This window comes from Larus michahellis, chromosome 6 (assembly GCF_964199755.1).
Source record: "Larus michahellis chromosome 6, bLarMic1.1, whole genome shotgun sequence".
In the NCBI taxonomy this organism is placed as follows: domain Eukaryota; kingdom Metazoa; phylum Chordata; class Aves; order Charadriiformes; family Laridae; genus Larus; species Larus michahellis.
The window spans coordinates 28,933,514-28,959,913 of NC_133901.1; the positions used below are offsets into that span (position 1 = coordinate 28,933,514).

General features: G+C 46.9%; 1 protein-coding gene across 5 annotated transcripts in view; it reads right to left on the minus strand.

Annotated features, from left to right (window-relative positions):
• TP63 (tumor protein p63) overlaps positions 1-26,400 on the minus strand; it is a 134,132-nt gene that overhangs the window by 11,146 nt on the left and 96,586 nt on the right. For 3 of the 5 annotated variants that reach the window (XM_074592018.1, XM_074592016.1, XM_074592014.1), the window contains 6 exons: positions 12,054-12,240; positions 10,210-10,325; positions 9,772-9,881; positions 9,360-9,496; positions 8,237-8,319; positions 7,159-7,295 (listed from right to left, as the gene is read on the minus strand). In XM_074592018.1, the coding sequence (XP_074448119.1) occupies positions 7,159-7,295; positions 8,237-8,319; positions 9,360-9,496; positions 9,772-9,881; positions 10,210-10,325; positions 12,054-12,240 (770 nt within the window). Of the gene's footprint in view, positions 1-1,482; positions 2,615-7,158; positions 7,296-8,236; positions 8,320-9,359; positions 9,497-9,771; positions 9,882-10,209; positions 10,326-12,053; positions 12,241-26,400 lie in introns of those variants that run through there. The other 2 variants (XM_074592017.1, XM_074592015.1) reach the window with 2 other exon arrangements.

A 26,400-nucleotide genomic window follows, 5' to 3' on the forward strand; every position in this document is an offset into this window, starting at 1 on the left:
CTTGTATCTTCTGCTGGGCTGCCTCCTCAAACTTGTTGGTGGACAGGCCCTGAAGCAGATCACTAGATACAGATTAGTGTGTCCTTGTCTCAGTATTTTTGTATTGCCATCCACAAGCAGGCAAGACCAAGATCCAAGAATAAACCTTCATTGGAAGGACAGACTGACAGCGTGAAGCATAATCCTGCATCTGGGATACATTGGCAGTTCAGATCCCCACCTCTCACAGAGAAAGGAATGCTATTCCCTTTCTTCTCCCAAATAAAATGGCACAGAGCAAAAGTTATCTGCTTTGTGATCTTGAAGTGCTTCCTGGAGCTTCCAGGCAAAGTGGAGAAGCACTTGATTTGGCTAGCTTTACACAAGGAATGATGGTGGAGCTGCAAGTGTACAGAATAGTCACTGCCAGTGTTTAATTAGTTATTATTTATATTTAATCACAATTTTGGGGGCTCTTCTCCATCAGCCCTCCCCCCCACTCTTATGGTAGAACAAGTCTTACTAAGACAATGAAGGAGATATGCAGAGATGGGATATGGCTCTCAAAGGAGATGTTAGTACAAGTCATCACCTGCTCACATCACAGCTCTGCTGCCTGGAAGCGGATTATGTGATGTTCAGAGATAACAGTCTTCTCCCACTGCATCAGGCTTTGTTCCTTGGTGGGTGGCCAGGAGGCCTGCTCTGCATTTGGGAGGCACCTTCTCTTCAGGCTGCACCTAACCAGAAGCGTGTCAGAGCTGGGTACGCACCTGACCCAAATAAGTCCAGCATCGACTATGCTGCAGACACAGAGGTCCCCCCCATCAGTGTTGATCCAGCCTCCAGGCTGTGTTTCCTAGGGGTTGCTGATCACTGGCATTTACATCTGAGCTCTGCTCCCCAACCACTGCTGACCTGGGCAGACACCAGCCCGCAGGGAGCGCCATTCCTGGTGTATCTTCAGTAACTTCCTCACAATTCCTTTTCCCGCAGCCATAAACATTTGAGGGCTCCTCAGGAGAGATGTCACTGCCTGAGAGTGTGGGTTGAAGGATGCTTCTCTACCAGCATTAGGGGCTGTTCTTCATGTAATGATGTTTGACCTCTACGTGGGGAGAGCCACAGCAGGCATCATGCCCACCCTCAACCAGTTCCTCCCTCATTGCCAGTATCCACACGTAGTGCCACACCATCCACAATGCTGGGTTAACTCCATGGCATGTTACTTGCCTGTTGATCATTCCTTCTTTGTGCTGGTCTGGGTGCAACACTTAAAGATGACATTTCCAAAGGATTCAAATCCACCTTGTCAAGCCTCACATAAACAGCTTGCAGAGGTAGACTTTGATACAAGCAGTGGGAGGATTTACAAGTCCTTGAAGAGAAACGGTCTCCTGTGTAGGAATTGCTAAGCCAGGACGCACTTTATGGACATCATAAGCAAAAGCAAAGGCCACTGATTGCAGAATTAATAGACAAGGTGGGCATGTCCTGAGGCCACTTGGCTGAATCAACTGCAACATATGCTGGCACCACTTTCCTTTGAACTGTGAGGTTTGTAGTGATGGGGTAAAATGTAGTAGGGTTGATGAATACCCTAAAGCAACATCTAATAACTGCTAAACGTCTGCAAGCTACAAACCCCTTCACGCAGGTAGGGCAGTGAGCAGTTTTGGACACTCCACCCTTTCCATGCTCAGCTGCAATGGGACAGGGACACTGGTCACACATGGTCATCGTTACACAGAAAGACTCCAACCTCACGTTCACCTTGTGCAGCTCGTCCCACCACTTGGATCAAGCCCACAGAGTCAGGAGACACCTTTCTAAGTTCAGCAAAACTGTATTAATGCCAGCGGTGCTGTTGCAAAGTCAAAGTCACCCAGTCTTCCTTACAATTTAGATGTGTCTTAGATCAGACCCTTTATGATTAGAAATAAGGGAGGGGGGGGAAAAAAAAAAATGATGCCAAATTAGTGGGCATTTCTACAGGGAAAAAAGTGATTTCTTACCAGTGCCAATTCATATAATTATTAGCTCTCTCTGTCCAGCAGTACAAATACTTCAGCTACTTGTGCTATTACTGCATGACCAGCATTAAAACAGGCCAAACTGACTCTCACAGACTGTTTAAACGCACCCAACCCCCTTCTATCCCCCCCGCCCCAGCCCATGAACAAGTTTTTAATTTAAACAAGACAAGAGGCATTTTAAAATTGAGACCTGCTCAGAGAAACCCTGCCAAGTTTCACAAATACAGAAGTTAACAGGAAAGAGTATTAACAGGTTACAAAAACAGGAAGAAAACGTTACACCAAGACAGACAACATTGTGGTTCCTGACCTCTCAATGCTATGGGCTACAGCTAAGAGGTCTGTAGAAGTGTCTGTTGTTTTTGCAAAGTTTGAGTCCCTTCAGGAGATTACTCTCACTATTCACTCTGTTGCTAGCAGGCTGCATATTTGCCCCACTGTTCCTAGTCCTGCCAGCTGGGCAAAGTGATCCCACCAGCTCGGTTTATGGATATACTGATGGGTTTGGGGGGCTGGAATGTTTTAGGATGGCATCGGTCTGTTTGGGAGAGTCTCTCCTTGAGTCCGTGAGTTCACTCCTGAAGCAGGCTGAAAGGAGACTGTAGAGAAGGAACCAGAGAAAAAGAAAAGAGATGAATGTAGAGAACCCTTCTCCAGCCACCGAGAGAGAAACAGTCACTTTCCACCTTCATGATCACAGGAGGGGAAGAGCAGATGTCTTAGCACCTACAGTGAGGTCATGTGGCAGGGAGATTTAGAAAGCCACAGGTACAAGCGAGTTCTTGGCCAGGAAGAGAAAACAACTAGCTGATAGAGAAATCCGATTTCTGTGTCCCCGTCTCAGGGGTGCAAATGGTGCCCTGATACTATTCCCAGTGACAAATGTAAAAGGAAAAAAACGCACTCAGCCAAAGGGGAAAATGAGAAAAGCAGCTTCCGTTGAGCCCACTTCAATTACTTAAACCAGAAGCTGGCGGTAGGGAGAGAAGACAGAGCCTACTGTGAAAGGGCCATATAGATTACATCTCAACTACTCCCCTTTTCAAAGCCAGAGGACCCTCTGCACTAAAGCCGAGGGGTCCCTGGGCTGCAGCTGATGCAGAAGGCACTGCACCTTAAAAGCCAGCAAAGCAAATGCAGAACGTCTTTGTATACCTACTCCCACACTTCCTTGCTTATTTTAATCTTGGCAGTTCTCTAGGGAGAACACTCTCCAAGTGCCTGGAGTTCACAACGCATGCAAGCACAGCACTACAAAACCAAACGAAACCATGCAAAAATCCACACCAAAAATGAGAATAACCAGGTGGAAGTCTGAAGAATACCTTCTCTGCAAGCCCCCTCCCCGTGATAGCAAGCGTCGGGATCCTTGCGGCTCCCATCTCAACTGGAGCACTCCAGGCACTGGATAGCTTGGCTTTGTCATACCTCACTTAGAAGGTTAATTCCTTCTCATTTGGATAATGAGCTGTGCTGCTCACTAGATTGAAGGGCAGACAGTGGGTTGGTAGCTGCAGCCCTGCTGATGTGAGAGAAATGTTTGCCGGGATATAAGATCCCTCTCAGACATAAGAGCCCTCTTCTTGGTAGCCATTGGAAGACTTGGGAAAATCATTCAATCGTGGGACTTGGACTTGATGATCCTTATGGGTCCCTTGCAACTCGAGTTATTCTATGGTTCTGTGCTATGGCCAATTGAAATAAAGACTGTTCTGAAAACAGTGCTCAGCAGGGTGAAACTCATCACAAGCAATTTTCCTGAATATGAAAAAGTATTTTCCAGTGAAACACTTAAAGACTGCGCAGCTACTCCCTGGGAGTGTTAATTCTAAACGTATTTCACAGCAGAGCATCGAAGAAACCTTCCTTCCCCAACAAAGCACAGGCCACTTCTGGTATACCTGGCAGCAGGTATCTTCTGGCAAATCCGTGTTTTACACAAATGGTGGCAGACCACAAAAAGGAAGTCTTCTAAATAAATGTGCGTGCTGCTGTTCAAATATGGGCCCCAAGATTTGGCAGGGAAAAAAGAAGAATAGAAACTGCAGCAAAAACCCCTTCCCACCTATGATCATGAAGGTATTTGGCATAACAGTAAATAAGAGAAAACCATGCACAAAGGAGCAAACAGAGAGAGGAGATGAGACAGAGAAAGACTGTGGTCTGGCACAACGTGGACCATTGCAGTGTTTTGGTCATCTTGTGGGACACAAAGCTTTCTGATTGTGACCAGATTTGTCCTTTTTATTCCAGAACAGTAAGACAGTTGCATCTGCTGGCCTGCCAAACGCAACGCTGGTCTCTATGTGCACAAGAGCAAACAGTTGTTTTCCAAAATGACAGATACATGTTTTTAAAACTACCTTTCACCATTATAATCTCCTCCCTTGCTTTTCCTACTCTTCAAAAAAGATGAAGCTTTCCATGCCATAGGAATGAAAGGGAAACTTCTTCCCACACACCTAGAGGCTTTTCACATTAACCATTGCTCGTAAAAGTAAACTGAAAAATCAAGCAATTCTTCCACCAAGGCTTGACTGTGGAGCACATGTGGATGCAGCTCCATTTTGAGAAGAAAAAGCCAAGGGTAACTCACAAACACCCCGGCCCTACAGAGCCCTGGTAGGACCTACAGCTTCCTACACGTTCTAACCTGGTCACTCCATATGTGCTTTCCTAGCTCCCAGTTTTAACACACACTTTGAATGAAAATGAACCAAGACTGAGTTTTGAAAGTACCTCTGTACTTATAAAGTGAAAGGCATTTTCTTTTAAAGCCAGAATAGACTCGCAAAGGAGTCACCGTGCTGCTGAGTTTGGCCAACCTGACGGGGAAGCAGTGGCAGGACATCTCCCAGCAACCTGCTCACACACAAGGTCTCTCTTACCCAAACCAGTTCCTACAAAGTGTCTTCTCTCCCCATTTTCACAAGACCTGAAGCTCCTTTACAATTCTTCTTTGGGATGCAACTTATGAGACTTTTCAGCCCAAATGCTCCTTTGCCCTCAACACATTCCTTCCAAAGTTAAGTCATACCCTGGATTATTGAGGAAAAAGCATCAGAACCCAACTGCACCTAACAAGCTAACGCTGTTAGGTTAGAGAGGACCCTGCCTGATGGCAGGCTGTCGGTGGAGACAACTGCAGCAACTCGGGACAAACACTGAAAGTTATTTTTCTCCCCACTCCTGGCATCCTTAAAAGCTTTTAATCTTTCTCCCCAATATCTGAGCACACTCAGCAGCTAAGAAAAACTAGTACATAACTGGACAAGCGCCAGGAGATACGCTGAAAGAAGTCTCATTACATTAAATGGCTGGACTCATACACGCTGGTCTTAAAGGTAACACAAATAGGCAAACAAAAAGGCAAACTCAGTTGCCAGGAAGCCATCCTATTGATATAGGAAGAATGAAAACAGTAATTATGGCAAAGCAACTGTCAGCACCAAGTGAAAGCTGTCATCTGCTGCCATCCATTTCTGCTTACAAAACCATTTCTCAACTGAAATGGCTGTAGTTCAGATGGAGCTTTGAATACATGCAGCTGAGCGCACAAAGGCCGCAATGCCTAGGGGCTAGTAAATACAAGGTATAGTATATACAAACAGCACAGATGACTGACAAAAATAAATAATAATAATGAGAACTTTAAGTGCCTCGAAAAAGAGACCAGAGCCCCTGGATGCTTCAGCCATTTTGGCACAAGGCTTTTTTCACACCTTCACAAAACTCCAGCTGACACTAAAAACACACAGGTCGAAATCTGAACACATGCAGAGATCTGGCAGAAAGCCGTGGTATTGCAGAAGTCCTGAGACAAGGCCAAGGCACCGAAATAAATCCCTACAGGCTCAAGTGGGACTTATGTGGTGCCTTGGCCTTGTGCTAACCTCTGCAGAGCAATGAGTTATACCCACAGCCTCTTGACGCGTGAGCTTACCAGCAGGAACGCATGAGATCCTAAGCACTACCGCTGGCGGCTACCTACAGCCCAAGTGGCTATTTTCTGTCACCCGATACAGCAGGTGAAGCAATGCCCATGAATGACACCGCTTACGGTCTGTCTGGGAAGTCATTCTCAGACTCAGTCTCTGTAACTGTAAAGCTTTGGGAACGGAGGGGAAAAAGGAAACCAGACACTTATTTGGCCCTTCTTGTCCCCATCCTCCTACCACTTGCACCATCCAAAGTAATCCTGGTGCAGCCCTGCCAGCTGAGTTCAGACAGGGACTACGTCTGCCCAGATGGAAAGTTTCTCATGCACAGTGTAGAGAGTCAGTAACAAAGTACAGTTTTTAAAAACCACTGTAAAAATGCACATGTAGGGTCTTTCTTCAAAGTGCCTACTGATCACAAAGCAATATTCTTACATGTTTCATCCTTGCTCCTGAACTTTCAGCTTCCCTTTTTATAGCTGAAGAACCTGCAGTATTTACAGCCCACTGAGACACCAGCCCTCCAACAGCACCAGACATGCACAGCAGTGAGATCCCAGCGCTCAGCCAAGCTGGTGCTCACAGTCCCGGCTTCACATGCTCTTGGCAAGATGCTCAGGTGGACACCCTGGAGAAGGTGTGGAGATGGCTCCACGTTCACTGCTGTTCCCACGGAGCTAATGAGAGAAGATCACACCCACCCTGCGCTCCCCAGCTCGTGCACGCACACCGTTCCCACAGCCCTGTCTTGCTGTGGCTTGGGCTCTGGCTGGAAGTCAGAAATGAGGCGCTAAGTCTGTCCTCATTCACCCTCCAAGGCCACAAGGTGAATTGCGTCGGACAAGAAACTAGAGAGAGACTTCACAAGCAGTCAGGATGAACGCTTGGGGAAGGAAGACTGCTTTGTCCCATCGCACAGGTCATGAAATCTGAATCTCAAACTCATGATCTCTTAAATTCTGGTCCAGAAACTTGGCTTTGGCTGAACTCCTGGCATCAATTTCTACCAGCTCTGCCCAGGGGGTTAATAAGCAGCTACGCAGTGGGAAAGGTTTTGCCAATGCAGTACTCTATGAGTGCTTGGCCCTCGGTTGAGTACCATATCCCTACCAACAACTGTGCAGAATTCTTCTGTGTCTCTCTCCTCTCTCCCCCTTCCCCACCGTCCTCACTGCCCAGGTCACTGCAAGCACGCTCATACTCACTGCTTCTGGAGCAAGTGCTGGTGCTGCTGCTGCTGCTGCTGCCGGTAGGTCTCAATCGTGTGCTGGGGAAGGTACTGCATTAGTTCCAGGGACTCTTTGATCTTCAGTAGCATTTCATACGTCTCCCGTCCCCTCACCTGGATCACGGGAAAAGGAAAGTGGGGGGAAGAAAAGTCTTAAAGGACTGCATCTATAGTGACAGCCACCTTAGTGAGTTTTCGATAAAGTTAAGTAAACAACCAGAGCAAATTCTCTGTTCATACACTATGCATACACAATAAAACTGTTAAGCCTTGTGCTAGAGGTACAGCAGATAATGTTGAAGAGCGATAATCTGACACTGCCGGCTCATGAATGTCTTGGGATTGTCATCTGGCTCGATGTTAATCTATGCCAACTGAAAACAACATTCTGATCCAATCTGTTAGACAGAAAATGTCTTTACCTGCCTCAGATGTAAGCAGATCTGGTGATGAATCTTACATGCCTTGGGGGAAAAAAGGGTACTTGAATTTGGGTGTTGGGTTTGGATTTCCCTTCTCCTCTAAGCATGCCGTGGTTTGTGATTTATCCAACTAGATGTGGCTCATGGGGAAGCAGCTAAATGGCCAGTTACAGATACCTCTTGCCCTTTCTGGTCCTACACTCAATATGGTGTATTTCACTTCTATCACTACATTACAATGGTAATACACATAAAAGCCAGAGAAGCATCCACCTTTGCCAGCAAGACAAGTCCCATTATCTCTAGAGAAAGCTCAAGTGCCACAGACCCAGAAATGACAGAGGAGGAAAGCAGTTACGTCTCCAAAACAGTTTCCACCATGACAGATAGATCCCTTGGGATATTCTCATATGCCTTGCACAAGCCACTCTCAGTCAGCAGATAACAGGATTTTTCCATATTCTCTGTTTGGAATATGTAGGGAAAATAGATAGCTCTTGGGATTTAAAAATATATTGCACACCCCATCCCCATCCTCAGTTCTCTCTGAGGTTTAAGTGAGCTGCTGACTTGCCTTAAGGCACTGAGGAAGGTACTAAACATAGGGCAAATGCAAAGACAGAGAGAACTCACCGGTAAGTATAAGAGCTCATCATCTGGGGAACGTCTTTTTTTGATAGATGTCATCTGTATACCATGAGTTCCTTGTCGAAAAGCTGGAAGAGAAACCCCAAAAGCATCCCATTAAAACAAAAAAAAAAAAAAGAAAAAAGAAAAAAGGAAGAAAAAGAAAAAAAGAGAGATACAAAGGAGAAACATGAAGAGCATGGCCAGCTCAAGTCCACAGTGCCCAGAAAGGGTCTCTGCCTGAGTCACTCCAGAACTGTGCTTGCAGCTCCTGGCTCCATAAGGCAGGCACGACTTTGCAGACGTTGGGTGGCTATATCTCTTGGAGAAACACATCAGCCAAGGAGCACTGGATATATGGCAAAACAGCAGCAAGCCGTACCTAGAACGAGCACTGGCTCTTCGCAGGAAACACTGCAAGCTTTGAGTACTACGAGGTATTACAGTGCTTGTAAATTGTTGGTGGATCAGTGATCCACAAAGGAGAGAAAACAGGCAGGGAACATGCAGAATTCACAGCAAAAATGAAGCTCGCCTCCAATCTGCCTCCTGTTAAAACCTGCTGCCTTGCTGTTCAGCCTAGTGCCGTCACTAAGCGCATGTGGGAAACCAAAGCTGGGTTTCCACATCTTGCATGTCTGATGAGTACGTTGCACTCCTTGGAGCACAGAGAGAGGCCGCTTGGCGCAGCCCCTCCAATACACAGCAGGGTTTATGTGCAGTCTTAGTCTAGGTTCCTTGTGGCTGGAAGACACATGCCACAGCATGAGACACTGTCTTGAAGGAGCAGTGAACGACAGCACAGTCCCAAACAAGCAGTAGAAGTTCCAAAAGCAGTTACAGAGCCCCAGCCACATACCTTGAAAATAAACACCCCCTCCAGCCACTGCTGGCAGGGCTAATCTAACCCAGGCAGTGCCACAAGGGAGCCCGCAAACCCAGATTATCAAATGCTGTTTTGTGAGCACCAGTTCATTTCTCAGGCTGATTCACCCTGGGATAACAGACATCTAAAGCCCTCCTGCCTCCAAGGCCATGCACAGCACCGCTCCGTCCCCACGGCACAGGGGCCAGGGTCGCACCTGCGCCCAGTGACAGCACGATCTGCCCAGCTCTGCCAGCTACTTACGGCGCTTCGTACCATCACCATTCTTTGTGCTGTCGGAGACTTGCTGCTTGCGGATGCTGTCCTCGTCTGCTTTGCGATCTCTGCCTGGGCAAGCGCAAATGCGGGCTTCGAAACACCGGCGGCCCAAGACTTGCCCACTGGGAAGAGAGGTGAAAGAGGAAACGTCAGCTCAGATGCGGGCCAGCAGCACCCCTTGGCTTCACACCAGATTGTTCACAAACAGACCCAAACCCCCCATTTCCCAGTCAGGATAACCCAGGTGTTGGGCAATTCCGATCTGCAAAGATTTCAAAATATCCTATGGCCCCTCGCGTCAAACTGTCCCTAAGGACATGCAGTGTTGCCCTGAGGAGAAGAGGAACCGGAAGGTCACTTCACGAGCAAAGGGTTGGACTCGTGATGCACTACTTACTCTCTGGTTTCCAGCGTTACGATGATGAGGATCGGGCGACGGTTCATCCCTCCCACGCAGCTACTGTTACACATGAAGTTGTACAAGACTGTCGTGAACTCCGTACCAACCTGGTTGAGACAAAGGGGATGAGCAGGAGAGGTGGTGGACAGAAAGCTCTGCTTTTTCCAGGCTCTCATCTTGTACTCCCTTGGCTACACTATGATATACTGTGATACTATGATCAGACTAGCATGAAATGGGCCCCACCACAAGGTTTCCCTAAAAGAAATGAAGAACTCCCACAGGGGTATTTAAAACCCCATTTCTGACAAAGAGGAAGAAGGGATTCATTGTGGTGACGATGAGGAAAGCATAAGATCCCAAATCCTTCAACTAGAGTTACAACGACCGCCCCTTTGTGTGTCGGGATGCCACCACCCTGAGCTCACAACGTACCTGGGGTGGCTCGTAGGGGACCAGCACACTCTGCCTCCCGGTGATGGGGTCTTCTACGTACTGGGCATGGCTGTTCCCTTCCACCCTGATCAGGTGGCTGGGAGGCGCAATCTGTCCTGCAAGGGCAAAGAGGCAAAAAACCCAAGAGACACTGCTGAGTGAAGCAAGCTCACACACAGGGCAGCAAGATCTTCCACCAAGGGAAAGCCCCGCAACAGGCCCCAGAGGTCTAGCAGAGCACACATGTGTCTCCCAGCCCTTAAAGCATCCCTCCTTCCCACGGACAGACAGGAAAGGCAATGCAGACTTTTCTCAAGCTCACGCTGGACAGTTGTGAGTAAACTTGGACATGGACTTCAAGATCCCAGCCTATGCAAGCCCAAATATCAACTGAATAGCAGCTCACAGCAACTCTTCAAGCAGATAACTCCATGTGGCTTTTCACACCAGCTGAAAGCCTTTCTTTTCCTCTCCCTAATACGCACACAAAGCAAATTCCTTCAAGTCTCAATCCCTACTCTCTTCCCCAGCAACTGCTAACCCGCTTGCTAGCAAGTTCAGAATCATGAATCAGTCTTGATTCTAAGTAGCTAGAACAGACTCAAGCAGTGGGAGAAATATGCATTTAATTAATCAACTCGAAAAATCACACTTGCTTACAGCAGCAGCAGAGGGGAACATGATTTTTGTTTATAGGCCCCTTTCCAATAATTAAAAAAGTTTCCTTCCTGCAAATTTTCTTCAGTGTTTCTAGAACATACAACTAAATTCTGAGGAGAGAAGCCTGTTACAGGTTCATGCAAAGAATTTGTTTTGTGTTTGAACTGTTCATTTCTTACTCAAAATACAGTGTGTTTCTAGAGAAATAATAATTTCAGAATAAGAATTTGTAGTTTTAGGGTTTTTTCTTTCTTAAAACTCCATCACTGAAGCAGGTGTCAGCCCTCAAAAATTCTGCTTCTGTCAGAAAAGCACTTTCTAACGCAAAAAACTATTTCAAAGAACCGTCTCTCTCCGCTCTGATTTTACACTCCAAAGTCCTTAGTTATTTTTGGGCTTGTCTAGCTGGCTGCATTGTAACCAGCAAAGGGATCCAGGCTCCTGAGACATCCCGCTAACTGACACCAACCGGGTTTTTTCTACAGTAGGAGATAAATAATGCACGTAGAATAAAACAGATGCTCATCTGAACTTATGTGAACTTAAGCAGCCAAGGGAAAACGGAGCCCAGCCCATGAGCTTGCAGAAAACCCCAGGTCATTTCTAAAACAGCTGCTACTTCACTAACATGAGGAGAAGCAAGTAAAAGATTAAAACATTAATACTGAACATAAATGATAGCGTTAAATGTACAGGAAGGTGGCCTACAGTTGATGCTGGCACTTAGCTTTATCCTGATAGAGATAAACAGCCCCTCTGTCTTTGAGGCGTGGATTAAGGACTGGAGATGATATTGCATCCTGTTACTAGATCCCCGTCCCGGCGACGTGGAAGCTCATTCCTGAGCACAAAAACAGCTGCTTCTCATGGCGGGAGCAAAAGCAGAGCAGGGAAATGCTGCCAGAAGGGCACTGCCTGCCATGGGGACAGACATCCATCCAACCTGAGCGGGCGTGAGGTTTATTTTTGTACTTTCTTCCCAAGGACGTGCTTGCAGAGGGACAGCTAAAGCACAGTATGAAGCTTCCTGCTAAGCACAGGAAATAAAAAGCCGCACAAGATGTTGCGGGGAGGTCTGCTTCCAGCGGGTTTGCTGTGAAGCTGCTGCCAAGTCCCCGCACCGGCCACTCGTCAGCCAAGAAGCTTCAGAGAGGGACTTGCCAGCAAAGCACTGCCCTCCTTACCCTCGTTGAACTCCCGGCTCAGCTCGTGGTTCGGGCAGCGTTTGACCACTTCAGTGACATGTTCGGCTTTCTTGTAGACTGGCATCGCCCTGATGACAGCTCCCTGTGGCGGTGGGGTCATCACTTTGATCTGGATAGGACATGTCTTGGCGATCTGGCAGTACAGCTTTTTCAGTTCGGTGGAATACTACATGGGGAAAAAGAGCAAGAGAGAGTCAGGATGTTCAGCTAGAGATGGAGGCATACCCGAAGGATACACATGGGTTTACGTATGTAACTGGATGCACCAGCTACTGCAGGTACATTGCATTTGTTCACACAACAGCCACGCTTCCAGACAAGCGGCAAAACTCATAGACCTTTACCTCTTTTGGAACAGCAGAGTATAAATCTACATCTTAGTTTTCCCAAAGGCAAAAGCCTTCACATAAAGAGCATGGCTTTTACATGAACAAATACAGTCTTTACTTCTCTTGGGGACACACCCCCTCTTCCAAGGGACACACATTACCCACCTAACAAAACGGACACTAGTCTTTTCACAACACTCTAATCCTGGAAGCGCTGGAAACCACACACATACAGTGTTTCATCCTGTTTTGTAAGAAGCCTTCCTACTTTTGCAGAGGGAAGGAATAAAAACCATGAACCCCGGAACCGAACAACATCGGAAAGTGAGACCCTGACCAATTTGAGAGTTATGCCAAATCTGATGTTTCAGTCATCTTTTAAAAGCATCTTATACCTCTGCATGGCAACGTCCCCACTTCTAAACTCAAAGTATTGTGTCCATGAAGAAAGGGGAAGAGTATAACAATAAATAAATAAATCTCAAAGCTCAGAAGAGTCGAATAGCCCAAAGACCATATCCGTGATGGGACTTAGAGCACAACCCAGGAGCTGCATCCAAAAGGGAGGTTGTGACTGCCCTGGGGTGGGCAGTGAACACCTGGAGCAGAACAAGATGCTTTTATTCACTGTGCTAATTTAGATCCTCCTCTTTTAAGATGTTAAGATGAGAGGGAAACTCTAATGTAGTTGAGCACAACGTAACCTTAACCCATTTTTCTGGACGTCCCCTGTGGAGGAGACTCTCCAGTCTCCTGTGCTGCACAAGGTTGTCCCAAAATACCTCAGTTTTCACCAGTACCCCACTCCAGAGGCATTCAGTTTTCTCCTGGTGCTTGCACATTCGCAAACGCGGAGCTCTCCCAGTAACTCTAACCACATAACCCACAGGAATTGCTGGCATTTCCCCGCTTCCATATCTTCGGTCCTTGCAGAGAAAGAAAAGTGAAAGCCTCAAGGTTGTTGTTGTTGTTGTCTCAAAAAACATCTCTAGCAGCCGTGGCCGACACAGCCACAGTCCCAACTGTTCAAACAGCATTGGCAGGTTCATACAGGTCGAGCACACAAATTGGACATCCACCCTGCTGGGATGGGAAGAGCTGGCGCATGCATGGGTGGGTGGTGGGTGACGTGGCAACAGAAGGATTAGCTAGCAATATTCAGGGATTATTTGCATTTCAAAGTATATACTCTGCTAACATAGGAAAAAACAAAGTTGGGAGAGAGACACCGGGAAGGAGAGGGGGATTAAAATTAAGCCAAGCCGGTCCCTTCCCTCCTCACTCAACGCCACCCTGCCATATGGCGAAGAAGATGCTACAGGTATTTAAGCGAAGGAAAAAAATTCTGTAAAATGCAAAGGCCAAATTGTGCAATGTATTTTATGTGCCTGCAGGCTAGAGATTAAACCCACAAAGGATTTACCCAGCCCGCGGAAATGGGGAACATGCCAAACAATTACAAAAAAAAACGTTGCGAAACAGATCTCGGTGGTGATTTATATCGTACATCTTTTTAACCTGAAATTCCTTATTGTTTTTTAATTAAAAAGCAATTCCTTACTGAAGGTAAGGGTGAGCTCACTATGTTGTCTTTTCATCTCAAGTGGCAGGAAAAGAATCACTTCTATTTGAAAGAGGAAGAAAATTTAGAAACCATTGTTTCCCTTAACATGTCAGTTTGCTAATAGCATTGTGAAGGTTTTAAGGACAGAAAGCCTCAAAAGTCTCAAAAAGCCAACTAATCGCTTAGATGCCTAAGCATAATTGAAGTGTAAAGAAATTGGGCACCCAAAGGCGGTGGGCCAAAATGAAAGCATAAATATGGAAGTGCGATGGCGCAGGGAGGGCACAGCACACGCCAGGAGCCAACGTGTCCGGTGTCTGCAGGCATTCGGAGAATTGAACAAATGGAAGGAGATACACACCCCTTGGTCACGGATCAGGAGCGTTGGTGTTCGCTGTAGTTTTATGTATGATATCTTCAAAGACAGAAAGCCGAGGTTACAAGAAGGGAGGGAAAAAAAATAATACAAAAAAAAAAAAATCACTGCTTTCGGAAGGACAGGAGACATGCCCAACACATAAGCATGAATGCCGAGGCTCCAGCCAAACAGCGTGGCCCCTCTGCCAGCAGGGGAAGGGATCTGATCCTTGCCCACCCTTTGGCACTGCAACTGACAGACTACAACCAGCAAGGAAGGCATGGGACCAGGATCTTAAATTCACACAAATCAAACATCCAAGGGCTAATGGGTGATAATGAACAAGCCTGTGCAACAAAGAAATATATACATATATACGTGTCCCCAAAACACAGGGCAGACTCAAGAGCTCGCGGCTCTGGCCAACACTTTGAACTTGGCATGTCAGAGAAGGAGGGTGACCAGGATCCCACCTCTGCTTTGGGACACAGTCAGGGCATGGGGACGCAAGCAGCAGCGCCCAGCTCAGAGACAGACAGGACAGCAGGAGGGCTGCGCCACCTTTTTGTCACCCGATTGCAAGAGCAGTTCAAGCCTCATGGGCACTACGCAGGGCTCAGGGCCGTGGCGAACTGCCACGGTTTCACATTTACCCCAGGCACAGCCGCCTGCGAGTGTGTAATCGGTCATTTAACACCGGTGTAAATCTGTCCACGGGGTACCTGCTGTCAGACAGTAAGGGGCTTCAGTTTCCCACCCTGCCAAGTTTGCTGCAACCGTGGGTAACCTGATGCCCAGCCATCTATTGGCATAAATAGATGCAAACAACTCGGTCATGGTGACTTCGTACCGGATCGGTGATAATCACTATACCCACTGAGCAAGACAGGATATTGTATCTAGATTTCAAAGCAAACAAGCATCAGAAAAAACAAAACAAAACAAAAACAACAAAAAAAACAACCCTGAGGCAGGAGTTGTCTGTGCATCCAGACAGTGCCTGCAAGCAAGGGTCGCCCCTCTCAGTACAGGTGCTTCTCCCTAGCAGTCCCCAAACCGCCCCACCTCACAGAAGGTGACAGTCCCCATGCCCACCGTTTTGCTATGGGACAAGCAATTCCCAGAAATCCAGACCGTGACCATTAATCAATGCACTTCTCTTACTTGCTAGCGTAGGAAAATTAAATCAATTAGGAGCAAAAATACCAAAAGTGAGCTTGACCCAATCGACAAACCTGTCCTTCAGTGAGATGGCAGTAGGCATGATCTAGCAGCAGGAACAAACACTGCGCCAACAGCCTGAGGAGTGTGAGCACCACTTCTACCAGATGTATGGACCAGAAAGTTATTTAAAACAAAAGAGAGGAGCCTGGTGACGTGTTATCCGTTCGAGAGGGAGAGGAAAGAGCTCTGGCTCCGACTTTTCTTTGGGGTTCAAGTGCTGCGCGTCATGCCCAAATAAGCAGACTTCAAGAGATTGCTAAGAACAACAGTGAATTTAGCTTTTTGCTTAATAATATGTTTTAAAATGAAAGAAGAAAACATTCCAGTGCCTTCAGTCCTGCCCTTCCCACCTGCCTGTGCAGACATACTGTATTACCCACTCTTGGCACCCTGGCTGGTAATTCAGTATCACAATACACACACGCCAACTACCATCAGGCAACACCTGTCTGATTTCTCAGCAAGCCCCTTCTCCAGAAGGTGTGTCAACAAAGGGTTTAAAGGAGAAAAATCACCACTTTTCACCTCTCAAAGGGAGAATTTTTGCTAGAAAGGACAGAAGTCCCCTGAAAGTAAGTGCTGGGTGCAATACAGGCTGCAATGGCTTCTCACTGAGCATTCAATTCCCTTGCAAAACTCTACTGCAGCGAAATCCCCCAAGCACTACTTTGGGAATCTACCTCTAATATCGGTCTTCCCATTTGATCTAGCCCAGGGATTACGGCCTCTAAGTCTTTAAAAGGAGCAGGGTTCAGCCATCTCTGCGAATGCTGACAGATGTCAACTTGAAGGTGATCCCAGAGCCTGGCTTACGGTGTGGCAGCTCCTTGAGCGCCTTCTGCTCAGATCAACAGGTCTTTCAAATCTTTTGCAAACTTCTTTCAAGAAGGCACGTTTTAGTTCAACTCAGTTAAACACTAGCTTCATTTTACTTGGCGTTTTCAAAGCTGTCAGTTAGCTGTGCTTTCTCCCCTATCAAACTAATTCCATGAAGGAGAAAAAGAAAACAGGTTAGAAGAGTGGGAATGCAGCATTAACTTGCACCAAAGAATTTGCAGATGAGAACAAAGTCGCAAAGAAATAGAAAAGTCACCTGCATAGGGCTTATTCCTTTAGGAGAAAAAAAGGCAGTGGGAAGAAAGGAAGTTCCCTACTAAGAACCAAAAATGGAGATTTATGCATGCACTTTAAGTGTTTTTCCTTTGATGAAGAGTGATTTAACTTTTCATTCACAAAAAAATGTTGGGGGTATGGGGAGGACACCAGATAAGAGTGTGTACACATGCACACACGCTCTTAGGAACTGACTTGTACCCAGCAGATAAGCCCAAGAGCTCTACCAGGATTGATATGGACATGGACACCTCCTGACAGATTTAACTGTCGGCTCAGTATAACCTTAACCCCACCACCTACCAGCTGACTTGTTGCAGCTCCAAGTTGAGGTCTTCTACCTCACCAGGCTCCAGAGAAACACAGACAGATTGCTGCTAGCGCAGGTAGTGGACATTAAAGTCACGGGCACAACAGATTGGTCCGGAGATCATCAGCCCTGATGTACCTACAGGTCCAACCCCCAGACTCACAGCCCACCACACCAGGTGAGACCATCTGTGAGCATCCCCTGCTTGAAGGGGAAACCACCGTGCGACGGCCAGTGAGGATGGGAGCAGGAGGGGATGCTGACACAGCCCCACAAGCGCTTTGCAGACATTTAGGAAAGGAAAAGCCATGTCACCCTCTTTTCCTCCTTGGGGAAGGGCAACGATTCGCCCAAGGGCATCCGCCTTTGCGGAGACTTAAACTTCGTTTTCCCCTTGAGCCCCGCTGCCCCCTCCCCGTCCCCGCCTCGCCGGGCGCGCACGAACGCTGCTGACGGAGCTATTAAAATCCTTCCTCCGAGCGCTTTTCCTCAGGAGCCGCAGCCAAAGGCCGCCTGTTGCCACCTGTCAGTCGCGGGGATTAATTACCTGCGCCGGGCTGGGAGCGGCACATTCCTCCCCCGGCCTCACCCTCCGAGATGTTGACATCAGGCAGGTGGGCCCCGCGTCCCCCCGGCCGGCAGCGCGGAGGGGACGGCGGAGGGATGGGGAGGGAGGGATGGGGAAGGGGGGGGGGGGGACGACTGGGACACACACGACCCACGAGCTGCGTGGGGACGGGCAGCGCCGCCAAAAACCGCAAGAGAAATGGGAGAAGCGTCGAGGAACGTGTCGGTGCAGCTCCGCGCTGCCCCGGGGCTGGCGGCGCTCCCATCGCCGGACCGGACGCCGGCGGCAGCTGGTGCGGCACCTTGGAAACCTTAGCGAAACAAAAAAAAAAAAAAGTTTTTTTTTTTTAAAAAATAATATATCTATATAATATGTGTGTTGACCTGCTTAGGTAAACAGGGGAGGGGAGGGGTGGCAGGGAGGAGAACGGAGAAACGTAGCCGGCGGACAGGGATTCAGCGGGAGGGTGCCTGGCGCGCCGCGCCCCCTCCCCGCCCGCAGCGGAGCCGCTCGCCCTCGCCCCACCGGCTGTGGCTACCCGCGGGGCTCGCCCACGGGCAGGGATTTGGGGGATAGCGGGGCTGCCCACCAAGCCGCTGCAAAGGGCAGCTCGGTGGAGCTGGCACGGCTCCTGCGCCATGCGAAGGGAGAGAAAAAGCAGATTTTCCGCCGCCACCCCCCCGCCCCCAACTCTGGCAGATGCGGAGCTGCGGGCGCAGCCACCCAGCTCGCCTTGGCAGAGAAAACCAGCCCCGTGTTCCCCCTCCCCGTACAAACCCCTGCAATTTCCTCTGCGCTGAACACCCACAAGTGCCCTACCACCAACTCGCAAATCCCCGTTCCCCAGGCACATGCACCATCTCAGAGGATGGCGATGGACATGCCCAAGTGATCATACTGTAGGAGATCCCCTGCAATTCCCCAAAACATTGAATTTGGAGCATCCAACTAGATTCTCCCATCTTTAGGAAAATGAGATTGTTCATTCATGCCACAATACTTCAGCATCTCGCTTGAGGCTCCCCAGAGACTGTAATTCAAAACAACCCTGATCAGGATGTATTATCTGCTTTAGGAATACTCCTACCTAACATGGCCAGCAAAGCCACAATGATAACAGAAATAACACTGATATTTTCCCCATACTACTTTTGCACTGTGAAGCAGTTGTAAATTTGAAAACTTCACATCTGAAGTTTCATATCTACAGGCTTATTTCATCAACAAATGAAGCCCTCTTGAGGTTTGGCTTGAAAATACCTTTTTTTTTTTTAAATGAACAACAACAACAAAAAGAATTAACTGAAAAGTATCCTGTTTCAAGAGGGAAAAAAACAACAAACCAACCCTGATGGAAAACTTCAGAGGCAAGCTGGGAATTATTTTATGCATGTTTTTTGATACAAAGTGATGGCTGTAAAGGAAGGCTTTACTATTTGATTGTGTTACTTAAATTGTCTTCCTTTGCTAGTCTACTTTATTTTATTTAAATCTTTTTGAAATTAATTTCTTTAAAGACCAAAATCATAAGACTCCTGCAGTCAAATGACCTTTACCTTGCGTACCCAGCTCTCACTCTGCTTGTCTATCGTATCCAGCTTCACTGCCAGTTTCTAAACTGAAACTTTAGCAGCACCAAATAAGTTTCAGGTGCTAACAATGTCTAGTAATTTGCATTTCTGATAAGCTACTTCGCACGGGAAACTTTGCAAGTGAGGTGAAGATATGAAATGAGAGCGAATGCACTGAAAGCCAAAGCTGAGCAAATGCCAAACAACATCTTCCCCTGTGGGACACAGTAAATGCCCTTTGACGGTAGAATCCCACCTTACAAAATAACGTGGGAATTTTCACAGAACGAAGTAACTTTCACAGGGAGCATACATTTTATATTATTACCCAAAATCTGAGCTACACAAAACAGCCGAGGATTATCCCAACCATAGCACGGTTCCCTCTGATGCAGTGTAACAGGCCAAAACACATGCACTTTGCAAACATATCAGGCTCTGAACACTGCACTGATTTCCATGGGATCCGTGTCTTCCAGCTTGTGACTCTGCACATCCCTGTGATGTTATTTTCATGGGCTCTGCTGATTAACCGACATTAACACCGTCGATTTACAGGCCATCAATAAAACACAGCGTGGTTTCTCCTTTCTTCTTCTTTTAGGATCATTTCACAAATAAAACCTCCCATGCATGGGGCCTCGTGCTGCATTGTTATACTTCAAGCATCAGTATTTAGTTTGGGTTGGTTTGTTGGGGTTTTTGGTGGGCCTGGGAGGGGGCTGGACACAGGCTTTTTTTATCCTGTTCAACTCTCAGACTCTCAAGTTGATATCTAGGTCTTCCAGTGTCTTCTGTATCATAAACGCGCAACTACGTAAGCAACCCGTTGGACTATCAAAGATACAACACTATAAACGCACACTGTGGGAAGCCCACTCTCGTCCTACCCAAACTCACCCAAAGGCTATGAGGCATTAACATTTGGCAGAAGAGCAAGGAGCAGATAGAGTTAGACTAAAATATTAGTAAAAATCGGAATTGAAAGACATCAGCTTCAGGTTTTGAACGTTAGCGAGTCAAAATTTGACAGCAAGATTTCTAATTACTACAGTGAATGCAGAAGTAGCTCCATGGGCAGCTTCGTTGCATTTGTTCCCTCCTTTCACAGCTCCACATCCTCCTAGCTGGAGGGGAACCCACGGCAAATGAAGTGCTACACTGAAGGTAGAAGCATGTCCTCCTATATAAAATACACACACCCTCTTGCAGGTAACACGGGTGGTACATGTATGACCACTTGTGCTTATTTACATGAAATTGAGTTGATTAGTACGACACCAAGTGTCACACCAGCTAGAGACTGCGACAGTGACATAGCCAGCAATAATCCTTTCAGCCAATTCTACTCATCTCACCAGAACATATTCACCAAAGCCACAGGTTAAAAACCTCCCAGACTTGATTTAGCACAAAAAAAAAAAAAAATAAAAATCAGCATATGCACATAACTTGTGGCAGTACTGCTAACCCCTGGCTGCTTAAGCCAGTGTGCCTCTGTGTAAGGGCATTTGTGAAGCCAAATCCAGACTTAGGAAAGGTTTGATTCCATTTTTATTTTAAAGGAAACCAGAATTTTCTTATAAAGGACTCCAAAAATTAACTGGAAAGAATATATCCAGGCTCCTGACAGCAAACCCACCCCATCACATACTGCTGCCGTCTCACGCGCACAACATCAGCCTCAGATGTTGAGCACCAGAACCTGTTCTGCTCAAGGATTGCTTTAAGAAAAGCCCAGGTTAGCCATTTCAAACCTCCTCCTTGCTTGCCATGGGGGAATTATGCCTTCTTACAGTCATCTCTCTCAGGTTCAGCCAAAGAGGAAGGCTGCTGTTTGCTTCCTATTAGCCTCCCAGATCTCTCTTGTTTCAAGTCCACGTGTTCCAGCATGCTCCATCCCACCAGCCAAACTCCAAAAACTCTAACCAGCCAGAAGAAACATTGTCTGGAGTAATCAGACACCAACTTTTAGTGCATCTCCCAGTCACTTTTGTCCCCTGCTGAAAGTCAAAGGGTGATGAAATCAACCATACGGAGGGAAGAACCCCAGCAGTACATAGCGGTTGTCCCTACTGATTGCTTCTGTACGTGCTCAATTAAGATAAGCAAATGGGAATGCAAAAATTCTAAAACTCTCCGAAATAAGCCTGCTGCCACCAAATCCAGCCTGGGTCAAAGTGAATCAGCTGTAAGAGTCCCAGACAAGCAGATCAAGCCTTGCAGCCCTATAGAGAGTAGATATATGCTTTGAGTCCACAGCAATATGGGATACAGTCACAGGTTCAGGTAGCTCCACATCAGCTGAAGATCAAGGGGAGGACGCAGGGTACAAGGAAATGATGGATTTAAGACCTAACTCCAAAATTCCTTTTAGTTCCCTCATCTGCAAATAGGGGGATTTCATTAATATCTCAAAGGAAAGTAAACAACTTGTTAGTACAGTACCTGTTACAGCAGAGGGAAGCCAAGCTGGATGAGAAAACACATTTTAAGAAAAAAAAAAAAAAAAAGAAGAACACAACAAGTTGTTCTGGCAACGTAGTCTTTTCAATCAGCAACATCCCTCCCAAGCCTGCAATTTAGGGGCAGAGTCAGACCCGGAGGTATGAGGCACTCTGCCACAGACTGCACCAGCCATTCAACACCCTGGAAAGCAGGACACTTTGCTAAATGGTGACAGATTTCCACCCAAATTCTGGCTCATGCCAAAGGGCTGACCTACTTGCAAATTGCCACAGGGTCAACATATTGCAAGGGTAAGAGTACATGCGGCAAATACGAGTCCATCTTCCTAGTTGTGTCACTGATGGGCTCAGAGAGATGCACGCTGCTTGTCTTTGGATACTCTCATTCTGACAGGTGGCTACAGGGGAGAAAATTCAAGTGATTCAAAGCTAAAAGCAGGTTTAATGTCTTCTGACTTCTCAATGCATAGCACCTTTGCCCAGATACATTTTCTTTCCTGTTCCTTCTTTCTTGACTTAGGGTTTACATTCAGTGGACTCTACTTAAAGGACAAATAACTCCTAAAGAAGTTCACATAGCTATTATTTGCCTTCCTAAACCTTCTATAGCCTTGTACACCTGGCTATGAGAGATCGCTCTTTCATTCCCCCATAACCCATGCAGGTTATCAGCTTCCCGACTCATTCCAGATGGCCCAGCAACAGCCCTCCTGCCAGCGAGTGCATTACTGACACAAACTGCAGGACATCTCCAGTGTAGTTTAATGCAAGAAAGGGATGCTAGATTTATTTCAAAGGGGAGAGTTTTCGGCAACGTTCATCCAGAAGGAAAGCTGGCAGGTATGGCTGAATGCTCCTGTCTCCTTAGATGGTGGAACAGACACTTTCAGATCCTGAATTTGTGCACATGACAGCTCAGGGCTCTCCCACAGTAGCCCTCTGTAGCTCTTCTCTTCATCCAAAATTTCCATCCAAAGACATAGGCCAGACAGAGCGAGTGAGAGCTCCGGAACACCACAGCCCAGCCCAGCTTGGAAAACACAAAACCATCAAAGACCGCCCCTGTGAAACCTATGCTAAAACCCAAAGCCAAACACATTAGGTCTTTCCTGAGCACCGAGCAAGATCCTGTCTGCCCCTACGATGGACTGAGCAGTTTGAGCGGGTCGATGGCTGTGTGGGTATTTCCTTGGCTGGGCACGCCTACCTCAATGTCGAGCCATGACCAAGTGCAGGACTGCTCCCTGGCTGTCCCTCAAGTGGGAAACCAGCCACTGCACCCCATGGAGCAGGGCTGGCAGCTAACCGGGAGGCCAAGGGTCTCCGCTGTGAACTTGAATGCTCCAATAAAATAAAGGGGCCACCAGCCAAGTCAGTCAATGAGCTCTCTGCTGTATTTGTGCTCTTGACAAAGACTGAATGGCTCTGATGGAAAAAGGCGATCCCTTTTCTCTCCTCCTTTACCTCCCTTTCCCCCCCCCATTTATTGTACCTGAGGGAAAGTACAGATACCTCTCCACTTCATCCTTCTAATAAAGTATTAATCACACCTATGGGAGGTGATGGGAGGAAAGACAGAAAGTATTAAATTTGACAGGCTCTCAAAGCAGCAGTGCCAGTGAAATGCATCATTAAGGTGAGTAATTTTCCTATTTACTTCATAGGCCCTGAGCGCCGCCTCCCCCCCGCCCCCCCCCCCTTTCCTCCCCGCCTAAGATGTGGGCAGGACCCATCAAGGCAAAGCTTTGGAAGCAAGCGGCAGCGTCCCCAATTTCTACATAAATGCTGCAGGCCAAAGAGCAAAGGCAAGTTCCAACTGAGCCCTTGACAGTAATCAAGCACTGCGGCGCCTCTGGTCTTGTCTTGTGCATACCTTGCAAGTAGCATCATGTCTTCCCGCTGAGATTTCACTGGCAGCGCACACAAGCGCCTTGTTCCTTGGCTTCTATCTCAGAAAAAGAAAGTCCTGAACACACACACACACGCCCCTGCCTTTCTGCTCCCAGGGAGACCACTTCCCTCTAAATCTTCAGCGTACTATGAGCAGCCCTTTCAGAACAGATTTATGAATTTGCAAGAACTCTCTTTTGTTACAGTGCAGAAAAGTTAGCGCCAGTCCCTTGCCAAAAGGGCAGTGAGTTTTCTCTATTAGCGTCCAGGAAACTTGCCTGAGTCAGATCTTATTACATTCGAAACAAAGTGCAGGTACCAGCAAGTCTCTTCCATGATAACAGCCAGGGCCTGTCCCATTTCCTGATCACATTACGCTCAATTTCCAGAATTACATCTATGCAAATATTGTTCTCCTGCTTGCAGAGCATTTCATTGATAATTAAACTGAAAAGCCAGCAAAGCTTTTCTGGCCAGGATGGTGAGCGAGGCAACAGATTAACACGCAGACACCAAGCAGGGACAAATTTTCTTCCTCTGTGTGAAGACTATCAGATAAGGGCCCTCTCCTCCTCCTAGAAGACAGAGGATCCAAACTGAACCAAACCATTTCTGCAAATGTCCCCGTTTTCTGGATTTACTGACCCAACAAGACCATACTCTAGTTCTGAGTCACAAAGAAAACAAAGATTAGGAGATACAAAAATCACACCTAACTGAGCAAGTCATAGTTCTACTGAGCACATAAAGATGTAGTAACTCAGATCTAAGCTAGATCAATAAAGCATGACAGCAGCTCCAGCATACTTAGGATGAGTGGTGACTAAGTCAAACCTTTAAACCTTTTATTCATACAATTAAGCTTTGGGGATGAATAGTGAGAAAGTCAGACAAAAACACAGTCACTAGCTATTACCAGCATTTGCAATGTTCTGGGATCTGTATTTCACCCAGATCTTCCTCTTTCTCAGCCCTAGCTAAGCACAGTCCTTGAGTCAACTCATGTGGTTTCTCCTGAGCCTGCTTTCAAAGTCAAGACATGATTCAGCAAGGTGTTTAAGCAGATGCCTACCTTTAAGGATGGGAGCAGCCTTGCTGACTCCAACAGAACCCAATAGATTTCACAGGGAATATTCACGTGCTAGAGGTTATGCACTCGCTCGAGTGCCTTACAGAACTGAGACCTTGATTTTCCTACATACCGTGGGAAACGGCTTGTCAAGAACCACGCTGAGGAACGTAGCAGTGTTGCCGCTGCAGCCATCAGGCCATCAAGAGTTCCCCAGCTCCACAGCACAGCACCTCAGCCCCGGGCAGCTAGTGAGGTAGTGCTGTGGCATCTTCTCTGGAAGGAAGAGCACCAAGCCCATCCCAGGCTTGGGGTATTCCTCCAGTTTTTCTCATGTTTGCCAGCAGCCCTGAAGCTATGCAACTGCAGCGGCTAAGGGAAGACAGCCATTCTGCAGGGCAACATTTAGAAAGGGAGGAAGGTTTGCAGTGAGTCTGGGAAGTGTTAGCAGCTGGACTTTCTATCCCTCTCATAGAAATCAAAATCTTCCATTTTGCATCTTCTACCCCTCAAGAGAAGAATGGAAAACCACATCCTAGTTGACATGTACGCCAAAGGAAGATGTGCAGTAACATGTCGCATGAGAAATGGAAGGCTTGAACACAGCCTAGTCCACCACGCTGGTTTTAACCAATTCTTCAGTTGCTTTATAATTTCAGCAAGAATGCACAAGTGCATAAAGCAAGCTTGCATGGACCTGGATGCACTTTACAGGCAAATCTACAAGCCTGCTAGGCGAACTCATCAAGAATAATTGCCCAAACACTCCTTGACATAGTTACAGATCTATAAGTTATTGGAAACAGATTACAGTAAATCTCTCAATACCTAGCAATTGATTTATTTCACTTGGTAACTGAAAGATAATCATGTCGTCTGCATGACCTAACTGGAAACACAACAGGAATGAATGTGGATTTAGATGCAAATCCTCACGACCACAATCTGAAAATGGCTTTCCAAGAAAAACGCCAAGCAGCTCTACGTCCCTGCAGACCTCACTACATCTGCAGTGCTCCATTTGTAAACTGCAAGTTCTGAGGAACCCCAAGCCATGGATGTTTTGTGAAAAGACCTATCCCATTCGAAGCGAGACTGCTTTCCCAAACAAAAAGCAGTCTTTGTTACAGGATAACAATGAGAACAGGAATAGTTCCCTGGGAAACACAATTTTAAAGTCAGATTTCCCAACTAACCACACCCAATTAGTAAGTAATGTTATGTTTTTGAGTGATTATGGAATCCCAGCAGATTTTTCACTAGTTTCAATTTCGTGATTTCCTCCATCTTCCCAACAAAAAAAAGGAAACAGCCTCCCCCCTCACAGTCTTATATGGGATAAAGGTAACTAAAGGCAAGCCCCTTCCTCTGTAAAAAGAAATAAAACAAAATGGAGCAAAACAAGACAGAGTTGCAACATCACAAGATGTTATTGGCTCACACTGTCCGGCACTCCCGTTTTCCTTACGGCTCATACATGATGCATCAGAGAATGGTACGAAGCCTCCATGGACAGAACGTGCTGTTGCCCCAAATGATGCTGTGCAGGTGAATTCCTGACCTTGCAGAAAGCAAGCTTTGTCCCGCCATAGCTGCTGTAAATCTCATGAGGTTGCACCACTGCAAATGCTATCAAGGGTAAGACTTAAAACTATCCCCTTAGCAGCTCTGAATTTAATGCTATCCAAATGGGAAGGCGGTAGTACAGTTGGATCAACACTGGCAAGCCATTTGCTAGTGTGGCCTATTGAGGACAATCAACTGGCACCAAAGAAAGCAAGGACTTTGAACGTGCAGAAGCTAACTACCCCTCCAGCATTTTATCAGCCACCACTGCTAGAATAAGACATCATTAAACCATT